We start from the raw sequence: 12,017 nt of genomic DNA, 5'->3' as shown, positions 1-12,017 counted from the left end.
TTGATATCAAAGATCTAGGTCCTTTAAAGTACTTCCTTGGTATTGATGTTGCGGGATCAGACAAAGGTATATTTATTTCTCAGAGGAAGTACATCCTAGATCTGCTACAAGACACTGGTAAGCTTGGAGTTAAGCCTGTTGATACTCCAATTGATAGTAATCATAAGCTTGGTGAAGAAGGTGGTGAGCTCCTCTTTGATGTAAGGCAGTTCTAGAGTCTTATTGGAAGATTGTTGTATTTGTCCGTGATGAGACCTGATATTTCTTATGTTGTTGGGGTGCTGAGCCAGTATATGCATGCTCCCAGGACTACTCATCTTTCTATTGCAAAGCATGTTCTAAAGAGCTTAGAAAGGTTTCCTGGAAAAGGTATCCTCTTTTCCAAGCATGGCCATTTGAAGGTAGAAGTCTTCATTGTTGTAGATTGGGCAGGCTCAATTGATGATAAGAAGTTTACTATAGGATATTGCACCTTTGTTGGAGGAAACTTGGTAACTTGGAGGAGCAAGAAACAAACTGTGGTTGCTAGGTCTAGTGTAGAATCAGAATATAGGGCCATGACACATGGAGTTGCAGAAATTTTGTGGCTAAAGAATATGTTGAAGGAGTTGGGAGTTGAAATTCACAACCCAATGTCATTGTGTTGTGACAACAAGGCAGCAATCAATATTGCCCACAATCCTGTAATGCATGAAAGAACAAAACACATTGAAGTCGACAAACATTTCATTTGTGAGAAACCTGAAGTTGGTGAAGTCTGCATTCCTTATGTGAATTCTATGGATCAGTTGGGTGACATTTTCCCCAAAGGTGTTTCAAGTACCTGACATATGGATATCTGTACCAAGTTGGGAATGATAGATATCTAAAGCCCAACTTGAAGGGTAGTAATGTAAGGAATGTTATTAGGACTGTTAATACTTTCCATGTTTCTAAAATACTTTCCTAATTATTTAGATTTTCCAAATGTCTTACCAAAATTAGTGAAATATCTCCAGTATTTCTCCATCTCTGCAAGGCTAAATATCCATCGATGTTGAAATTGTGAACCATGCGTCCAAAACCTCTCTAGACCAGAAATTAAAGGGCATACCTATAATATGTATGGTAATCCTTTCCTCTAGTAGCACTTCTTTCAAGTTGCTTAGAGGGTTACATTTTTCAACCATTATCGATCCTTTTGCCATCAACACCTTTGCTGAGATGTCAACCTCACTTCCCAAAATGTCAAGAATGGCTTTGGAACGAGCAAAGGGGGTTACCAATTCACCATCATATTAGAAATTATATGCAACTGTTCCTTTATGATATCACTACACCATTCCAGTCCCTAATCCTTTTTCTTTTTTGCTGTTATCACAAATCTGCGCTCCTAATCTTCCTTAGAACTATTCCATATCATTTTCTTTCACCCCACTATTCTGAATATTTTAAAATCACTGATGCCTTTTGATAGATGTTCCTCCCCAACTGCTTCCTTGTAAGATGGTAAGAAGAATGGAAAAGGGCAGCAATCAATATTGCCCCCAACTGCTTCTTGCATCTTCATTTTTTCTTTTTCAGCTGTAGTCTGCTCAATGAAGATGCAAGAAGTAGTTGGGGGCAATATTGATTGCTGCCCTTTTCCATTCTTCTTACCATCTTACAAGGAATCTTTTTTTACCTTCCGTTGCTAGTATACCAGTCTGTAGAGAGATTCATTTGTTAAGCAACTTCTAGGAATCCTTGAAACCACAATGCAAGCTTACCTTCTAGCATCACCATTGCCTTCTTCGAAGATGAATGACTTAGACTCGAAACTAAACCGCTTCTTCCATTTAGTTGCAGGTCAAAACTTTTCCTCCATTATTCCTCCCAAGTTAACACTTTAAGCATCCACACTAATTGGCCAACTTACCATAATGCTTGCAAATATGAGGCCTAAAGGAAGCTATGCATTTTAGAGGCAAGCTTCTCTTGGGGGACAGGCCTCTAGATCAAATGGCTGGGGCTGTTTCCCTTTTTGTTTTTCTTTTTCACTTATACCTTTTAAATAAGACTTTGGCAGGATACTCAGCAACCTGTGGAGCCTACCCACAGCAATCTTTCTCCAATAGGCTACCAATAGCTCAAAACTTGAGGGTGTTGCCATTGAGATGGTCTTATGAAGGGTAATGATATTGTTCCCTCTAGGAAAGAGTCCACCATTAAGATGATGTGTAGAGCCTAGCAAAACATCTCAAAAATTTCTACACTTCATATTTTCAAGAACAGATTCTATTACATATTTTCTTGGATATATTGATAAAAGAAAGTAATATCTTAACATTAGGGTAATCCTGGATTAATTTGCCTATCATTCAGTTTTATACATTAGGGTAATCAGGTCTGGCCATCACTTTCATTAGCTTATCCACTCATAAATAAAACTGAATACGAAGACAAGTATGCACTTAGTAAGTCGGCTACTTGTAAAAGTTAAGTAAACACTCTTAGCATAAAACATAAACTAATGAGCCTTGGGCCCAATAATTCTCTAAATATGCTTTGTAAATAAAAACAAATGTTATCAGCCCAGAACTCAACACTCCCTCTCAAGTTGGGAATAGATGTCACACATTCCCAAGTTACGTAGATGATGCTCCATCTTGCTTCTTGCAACACCTTTTGTAAGAACATCAACAAGCCGCAAGTCAAATGCAACATATGGTAAACACACTTCTCCAGATGTTACCCTTTCCCTTATAAAGTGTTTATCAACTTCTATATGCTTCGTCCTATCATGTCGAACTGGGTTGTGGGCAATGTTAATTGTTGCTTGATTGTTACAGTATAGCATCATAGGTTCTTCGGCCTCAACTCCAATCTCCCCTAACATGGATCGGACCTAGAGGAGCTCTAAAACACCATGTGCCATGGCTCTGTATCCAACCTCCGCACTTGACATTGCTACAACAAATTATTTCTTACTCTTCCATGAAACTAGATTACCTCCCAATGCTGAACTTGTAGGGCATGCATGTATTGACTCACAACACTCACTGCATAAGAGATATTTGGTCGTGTCATATATAAGTATAGCAACCAGCCCACCAATCATTGATACCTTCCAACATCCTTCACTAGGTCACCTTTTGAAGCATTTATCTTGTGGTTCTGATCAATAAGTGTATCAACTACCCTTGCCCCAAATTTCCTTGTCTCCTGTAGTAAGTCCAAAACATGCTTCCTCTATGAGATGAATATCCCATGCTTGGACCTTGCCACCTCAATGCCCAGAAAATACTTCAGCTCCCCAAGATCCTTAATCCCAAACTCTTTGTGCAAGTTCTTCTTCAAGGTATCAATCTCACTTAGATCATTTCCTATGACTACAATGTCATCCACATGCACTATCACTATTGACAATAATGATCCCCTCATTTTCACAAACAATGTATGATCAGATTGAGTTTGACTATAGACAAATACAATCAATGCACTTCTAAATTTATCAAACCATGCTCTGGGTGATTGCTTCAAACCAAGGATCAAAATATAGTCACGTATCGGCCCATATCGGCCAATACGTATCATATCGGAGCCTTCCCAATACGCCCCTATAAGGGGTGTTTTGGGTCGGCAAGTGGTTCAAGGGGCAGACTGGCCTTAGACCGGCGCCTCTGAACCAGATTTGAAAAAATAAAAATAAAAAACAAAAAAAAACAGTACTGATACAAGCCGATACGTGCTACCGGCATCGCCTTGTATCGATATTTTGAACCTTGCTTCAAACCATATAAAGACTTCTTTAATCTACATACCTTTCCTTTAGCCACATCACTGTAAAAAACAGCTGGAAGATCCATGTACACCTCCTCTTGCAGGTTTCCATTAAGAAAAGCATTCTTCACATCAAGTTGGAAGAGGGGCCAAGAGTACGTAGCTGCTAGTGATAGGAAAATCCAGACTGAACTCATCTTTGCCATTGGTGAAAAAGTCTCCAAGTAATCTATGCCATAAGTCTAAGTGTACCCTTTTGCAACTAGCCTCGTCTTGTACCTTTCTATACTTCCATTAGCCTTGTACTTCACTATATACACCTATCTACATCCAATTGTCTCCTTGCCATCAGGTAAATCCACAATCTCCCATGTCCAATTTTTAATCAATGCTTTCATTTCCTCCTACATAGTTATCTTCCACTCAGGTTTGGAGAGTGCCTTACTAACACTCTTGGGCATAGACACAAAGTCGAGGGAGGAAAGGAAGGCCCGATAGGAAGGAAATAATCCACTATAGGAAAGACAATGTGGGATGCAATAAGCAATACACTTTCTCTTCCCTTTTTGTAGTGCAATAGGGAGATTTAGGTTATCTGCAATGGTGTTAGGAGCAAGGGTAGTAGTATCAGTAGGAACTAAACTATAATAAGAAACAAGAGGCATACCTAGGTCTATGTCAATTGAACATAGAATCTCCGATGAACTGATAGGGAGTGATGTGGGTCCCTTTGTTGTGGAATCAACCTCCTTGTGCTATCATAGGCATTATTGTGGAAACTCTATCTTTGCCAGAGCAAAGGTGGTATGAAGAGAAGATGGCAGAAATATTCGTTATATGCTTTTAGGCTCTAAAGTCTATAATCCAAGGAAGTTGCCCCTTACCTATAGTGGATGCATAATTTTCAGTGGCATGTGAACTACTTGTATGTGCAAACAAAGTACAATGGCTACCTCTTGATCCACTTGTACCTTGTTATCCACTTGATAATGAGCTAGGACTGGTTGTATCCCTATGACTCAAAAACTACCCATATCTCTCCAATTCAGCCCTCACTATAGCTACTGCAACTAGGGTTGTTAATGGGTCGAGTCCGACCCAACGGGCCCGAACCAATTGGGCTAGTTCTGGTTCCGAGAATTGAAACTGACGGGTTGGTTCCAAGTCCTGATATAGGGTCACAATTACTATCGGTTTGGAACCGGTTCCACCTAGTCCCAAACTGATTCAGACCCAACCCGATATATATATATATATATAATGTATAATACATTAAATAAATTATATATATACTATACATATAATATATAATATAATATATATAGAATATTTAATATATATTAAACATAAATATTTATTTTTTATTTATTATAATCAAGTATGTTGGGTCAAACCAGATTGTCCTGAGAACCGATCGATTTGGTTCCCGGTCCAAAAGTTACAAACCCTATTGGGTCCGGTTCCGGGTCCAGGTCTTCAACATTTCATGTTGGGTCGGTTCCAGTTCCAGCTGGTTCCGACCCAAACCCGACTCGTTGATAGCCCTAACTACAACAGACTCTAGAGAAGCTATAGTAGGTAGTCCTACAATAGTGGGTAAAGCTTCCAACAGGTATCTCTAGTATGTTTAGGTTTCTTACAATAGTCACAAATCAAGTCCTTCTTGTCCTTCCAAAGTTCATTTCCACCCTTATCCCTACTCAACTTAGGCTTCACTGTGCTAGCCATAGCTGACTGTTAAGGCCTAGGTTTCTCATTATCATATTCCTCCTCTCCTCTCCAAACACAAAGGCATATGCCTGAGAAAGAGTTAAATTGTCTCGGGAAAGAATATGTTGTCGTGCAATGTCATATTTAGGGTTAAGTCCTACTAGAAACTCAATTGCCCTATTCTTCTCTATCAGCTTCTAATAAGTTGATACATCTTTCTACTTTCTCAAACCAATCTCCAAATGACCTATCTCCTGTCATAAGATTTTGAGGGTTGAAAAATAAATTGCGACAAACTTATCTCCCTACCTAGTAGCAATCACCTGGTTTCTCAACTAGTAGGCTCAAGCAACATTCTCACTCTATGAATAAGTTTTTGCTACTCCATCCCAAATCCCCTTGGTTATGTTAGCCCAATTCTCAACTGGTTTCTCTTCACCAGTGACATACCCCAATTTTCCACAAGCTCCAATCTTTGTAGGTTGTGACCATTCTAAGTAGTTTGTACCATCCAACTTGATTGTAGTGATGGTCCTAGCCTCGAAGAACCAGCACCTCCTCTACCTAGTCCCATTTCACTTGTAGATTTGTTTTCAACTCCACAACCCTCCATAACACTCAGAACAGATTAGGAAATTAATTTTAGGAACCTCAAACACTTTTACCCTAAAAGCCCTTCTCACCAAAGATTCCCTTCTCCATGGGAGTGGGAAAAGGAAGAAAAGAGGCTGCCGTTCACTCCAGAGACCTCTAAAAAGACTGGCACTTGAACCACCCTCTTTAGAAAACCTCTAGAAACCCTAAAAAGCTAGAGTGCCACTTCCTATGTCAAAATTGAAAAGTCCTACTAAATCAAGATTCTTCCCCTTCCTCTAGTTCTTCCTGATTTTGGTGATAAACCCTAGCCCTTCTATAAAGGATTGCAAACCCACCAAAAAATCCAAAAAAACTGAGCTTACCTAAGTCCTCGATCAGCACTTTACCTCATCATGTAGTCGGCCTATCTAGGGGTGCATAATGGAACAGCTCAAACAATCCCTAAATTGGCTCTAATACCAAGTAGAAAAGTGTAAAAATTCTATTTTTGATATAAAATCTGTGAAAGAGAGAAAGAAAGAAAAAGAAGGTCTGTGAAGAGAAAAGAAGAGGAGAAAAGTTGAAGAGAATGGGGAGAAGCCAAAAATCAGGTCTGACTACCCCTTTCATTAGCTTATATACTCATAAATAAAACAGAATACAAAGATAAGTATGCCCTTAGTAAGTTGTCTACTTGTAAAAACTAAGTAAACACTCTTAGGGCTTGTTCGTTTCCTCTTAACTCTTATCTCTTAAGAGGAATCTTTTAACTTTAAGAGAAAAAATGGGTGTTCGTTTCCTCTTATCTCTTATTTCTTAAAGTGCAATCATACAACTTTTTGTTTTCCAATGATACTATTATGGACGCATTCGTGGGGGAGAAGTACCGCCACCGGCAGCAGTAGTAACGTGGGACCCTCATCAGATTATCTAGCTAGCCATAGCTCATCTTACCTTATCCTTTTCTTATCTGCTTTCTTACTCTTATCTTATCTGTTCCAATAAGGATTAGTATAGAGTCTGATTTATCTTAGGGAGTTTTCATCCTTCTTGAGTAGGGAGTCTTATCTAGGAGTCTTATCTATCTTATCTATAAGCAGTTTAGTTAGTCTTATCTAGGAGTCTTATCTATCTTATCTGTAAGCAGTTTAGTTATCAAGGAGTCTTCCTACAAGGAGGACTCTTACCTCTTGTAATCTCCTATTTAAGGAGCTGAAAATATTGAATAAAGATATCAGATTTCCAGTCAAGAAAGAGAGTAAAAGGAGAGTTCAGTGATCTCTTGGACAAATCGCCCTCTAGGATGCCAAGATAGGTTCAGCTAGGAAGGGGAGGAACAAGGGAAAACAGGAGCATAGGAAGGGGAGGACAAATCACCCTCCCCGTGGATCGACCCGTGACGAGATCCTACGCCCGGGCCCATAACAACTTGGTATCAGAGCCAACCGTCATGGAAGATCTGGAGCAGCTATCATCTAGGGTCCACGAACTAGAGCATAGGCTCGTGGAAACCAGCGTGGAGGTTCGTGAGGTCAAAGACGATGTCTGGGAGTTGCGACGCTTGCTGGAATCGTATTTCTCTAACAAGGAGAGGAATCCAGAAGGGGCTGTAACCACAAACAGCCGCCGACCAGACTTGACGGAGTCGTCCGGCAAACAGCAGGGCGATAGCCGCGGTCGTTCCCAAGTACAGCAGGCTGGAGTTCCCTTCATACAACGGCATCGGAGATCCTTTGGGATGGCTGTACAGATGCGAGCAGTTCTTCCGCAACCAACGAACAGGGGACAGCGACAAGGTAAGCTTGGCTGCATTCCACATGACGGAGGAGGCGCAACTCTAGTTTTATAAATTGGAGCAGGAGGAACCCGGGCTCAGTTGGACCCAATTCAAATCCTACTGCCTCCTCAGGTTTGGGCCCCCATTGACGAGCAACCCGTTAGGTGAACTGATCAACCTCAAACAGACGGGAACGATGGCTGAATACCAGCACCAATTCCACACCCTCCTTGCCAGAGCAGCTTCAGTACGACCGGACCAGCAAGTAGACATGTTCACCGTAGGGTTAGCAGAACCCTTGAGGGTGGATGTGGAGATGCAACACCCCCCCAACCTGGTTACAGCCATGAATCTAGCTCACGCCTTCGAACGAAAGATGCAGCTCAGCCGCGGAACCTTCAGTATGGGGCGGCCTCCATCCGCATGGGAATCCCCGGAACCACTCGGAATGGCTCCGTCTTCAGTAGCCAACCAAGAACGGAAACCACAGACGAGCCACAATTCCAGATCAGCATCCAGTGAGAGGAGCAGCGTTGTTGCACCCCTTATTAAGCACTTGTCCAGGGCTGAGATGGCGGAACGCAGGGCGAGGGGACAGTGTTTTAGTTGTGATGAACTCTACTCAGCAGGGCACAAGTGCAAGAGACTTTTCTGCCTCCTGGTGGAACAAGAGGACGATGAGAATGAACCCCCTTCATTGGAACCGGATCCAGGAGGGCTAAATCATTCCACCTATCCTGGATTCCCTTGACTGAACTCCAAGACACATCCAGATTTCGAGCTTGAGGACAAGCTCGTAGTCCAGGAGGGGAGTAATGTTATGGATGCATTCGTGGGGGAGAAGTACCACCGCCAGCAGCAGCAGTAACGTGGGACCCTCGTCAGATTATCTAGCTAGCCATAGTTCATCTTACCTTATCCTTATCTTATCTGCTTTCTTACTCTTATCTTATCTGTTCCAATAAGGATTAGTATACAGTCTAATTTATCTTAGGGAGTTTTTATCCTTCTTGAGTAGGGAGTCTTGTCTAGGAGTCTTATCTATCTTATCTGTAAGCAGTTTAGTTAGTCTTATCTAGGAGTCTTATCTATCTTATCTGTAAACAGTTTAGTTATCAAGGAGTCTTCCTACAAGGAGGACTCTTACCTCTTGTAATCTCCTATTTAAGGAGCTGAAATTATTGAATAAAGATATCAGATTTCCAGTCAAGAAAGAGAGTAAAAGGAGAGTTCGGTGATCTCTTGGACAAATCACCCTCTAGGATGCCAAGATAGGTTCAGCTAGGAAGGGAAGGAACAAGGGAAAACAGGAGCTTTTCCCCGTGGACCGACCCGTGACGAGATCCTACGTCCGGGCCCATAACAGTTACCCCCAAAAAGACAAACAAAAGCTCTCATATATGGAGTCAAAATGGATATTTGATAATTTTCCTAATTCATAATTCAGAATTCAGAATTCAGAACAACATACCTCTTAATGTAATTATTGTACTTTCAGATGTCAAACTTCAGAGCAAACAAACAGGCCCTTGGGCCTAATAACTCTTTAACCATGCTTTGTAAATAAAAACAAATGTTATCAATCCAAAACTCAACAAGAACAAATAGGGAATTGGTGATTGAAGGTTTATTAACTAATTCCACATTTCTAGAAAACTTTCATCATTTTTAAGTTTTCCAAATATCTCAGTGAAATTAGTGAAATATCTCCGAAATTTCTCCAACTCTTCAAGGTGAAATGTTTATCACTGTCAAAACAACAAACCATAATTGCAACAAGACATGCTTAAGGTAGAGTTATAGAGAAAACTTCTAAGGCACAAAGAAATATTATAGATAATGTAACTGACCTTTTCACATACAAAAATTTTAAAAGCCAATACAGTAAGGAATTGAAACAATGGAGGCATTGGCAAGTCCTCTGTAACATTTTCCTGCAACCCAGAATTTCCATGAGAACTAATTTCATTTTATGTCAAAATGGCATCATGAAGAAGGGAAAAGAACCAAAAGAAATTGGCCTACAAATTATCCAGCTGATTATCCAGTGAACAATTGAAAGGATTATAGAGAAATACAAATAAATACCTTTAGCTGGTTCCAACAATCCCAGAAGTACTGCAGAAATTTATCTTCTGAAATATCCAACCTAAATAAATATAGTATTAGTAACAACAAAGCTATGAACTAACAATTTAAAACGACATGCATGAAACAGTTTGAAGACAGCCAATAAATAGTTCAAAAGTTACAAGCAAAGGATTCATGTCTTAACCAAATACAGTTCAAATTGAGTCTCTTCCTGCGTTCAACTTAGAGTGTAAGTAATACATTGAATCAACAATGTTAAGTTCTGAGTCAACTCGAAGCAGTGTTACCATGGAATCTGGCAAGAGTGCCAAGTATCCAGGTGTCCAACACATCAAAATCCAGAAATTATTGCAAGGTGACATCAATAAATCAATGCTTTTTCTTTTGTTTTGAAAATAAAGTAAAATTTGTTGAAGGATCAATGAATAAAATATAACCAGAACCTGTAAAATTTGTTGAAGGATCAATGAATAAAATATTACCAGAACCTGCTATGGCACCCAACAAACTACAGTAAAACACTGTAACCAAAGTGAGCAGATCTACAAAAAACTATATGGGAAATAAACAACATTAATATATAGAGTATTAAAACAAGAAAAATAAGGACTCACTTGAAAAATCAACATTTTGACAGCAGAAGAAAAACAGCCTTTTGAAAAGAAAGGACTGTTCAAAAAGTTGCAGAAAATCAAAAAGAAGCAGTAGAAATCAGGTTTCAAGAAGAGAGAAGAAGAAGAAGAAGAAGAAGAAAGTGGTGGCAACTAGGGTTCAGAGAGAGATTTTCGAACATAACCTTCTCTCTTACACCCCTAATTCTATTTCATTAAGTTAAACTTTAATAATTTACAGAGAGGCCCCTAGTTGGGCAGAAAATTAAAAAATATCACACAAGAAAGAATAAAGACCAGATTAAGGCCCACTACAGCAAAGAACATAAAAAATAAAAGATTAAGGCCCATTACAAAAATAAAAAAGATTTTGTAAAAATCTTTTCCTAAAAAAACCAATGTTGGCGAATAGATAATTAGCTTACTATTTTAATATGGTTCACTTACTAAATCACTACAATTCAACAGAAAAAGAAAAGTGTGTGTAACCACAAAAGAGTATTCTCAATCTAATCAAAACACACAATAACAAGGAAGGGAAAAGGTCAAATGGAAAATAAAAACATTTAATGAAAAGAAGATGGCTGAAAGACTAAAAGGGAGACAACAAACAAAGAGTACCTATTAAAGTTTTAATTTTCTCCTATTTGGTTTATATAGTTCTTTGCTATAGTTTTTCTGAGCCTTAGGGGTGTGCAATTACACTTCTTCTAACAACTCCTTAAACATTTATTAATTGATTCCATGTTACTAGAAAACTTTCTTGAATTTTTATATTTCCCAAATATCTTAGTGAAATATCTCCAAAATTTCCCCATCTCTACTTGATGAAATGTCCACTGTATTGAAATTGCGAACCATGGACTGAACCACCATGACCCCAGTTTGTTATTTTGCATCCATCTTATTACATTACTTGAATCACCTTTCACTCAAGGTTTAAGCCATTGAGTGATCTACTATACCTTAATCCATGGAGTAAAGATGAAAACTCTGCTGGCAATGGGTTTCCATTGCCTATCAGTTCTGAACACATGGCCATAATAGCACCATCATGATGGCTAAATATTCCCCTTACACTCGATGGCCCTGGGTTGCCAATGTTGCTACTGTCAAAGTTGAGCTTTATCTAATTTACAAGAGGTCGAGTCTAGCAATAGAGATGTGATTGAATTATATATGATGATTCAGTTATCAGCCTCCACTCCCTAGATATGACATTCACTATAAAATCATTAAATAAGGTCGAGGTTTTTGACCAATTTGCCACCCTAATCAGAATATTTTATCGTAGGCTTTCCTTTTCTCGGTTTTCCCCTCTAAAGATTCTTGTGTTTCTTTCCCCTCTTTCTCCTTAGATTGAAGCAGCTATTTTTTCTCGCTTTGCTCGCTAACCGAAGTTCTGAGAACCCCCTATTTGCCAATGTAGTTCATTCATTCACCCTAATAAAATATCTTCTTAAAAGGCAATAAAATTATAAAATCATTATCTTTTGTGTGATAACTACAAA

General features: G+C 39.3%; 1 protein-coding gene across 3 annotated transcripts in view; it reads right to left on the bottom strand.

Moving 5' to 3' along the window:
• The window catches only part of DFC (DHFS-FPGS homolog C), a 99,471-nt gene that overhangs the window by 50,982 nt on the left and 36,472 nt on the right, over positions 1–12,017 (bottom strand). For all 3 annotated transcript variants that reach the window (XM_088897597.1, XM_088897599.1, XM_088897598.1), the window contains exons 6-7: positions 9,893–9,953; positions 9,655–9,738 (exon numbers count right to left, since the gene is read on the bottom strand). In XM_088897597.1, coding sequence (XP_088753723.1) covers positions 9,655–9,738; positions 9,893–9,953 — 145 coding nt within the window. The remainder of the gene's footprint in view (positions 1–9,654; positions 9,739–9,892; positions 9,954–12,017) is intronic.

The sequence above is a fragment of the Nelumbo nucifera genome, chromosome 2 (genome assembly GCF_055504915.1).
Source record: "Nelumbo nucifera cultivar China Antique chromosome 2, China Antique-T2T, whole genome shotgun sequence".
NCBI lineage: Eukaryota > Viridiplantae > Streptophyta > Magnoliopsida > Proteales > Nelumbonaceae > Nelumbo > Nelumbo nucifera.
The sequence above is the reverse complement of the archived record's forward strand: the minus strand, read 5'-3'. Positions and strand labels throughout refer to the sequence as shown.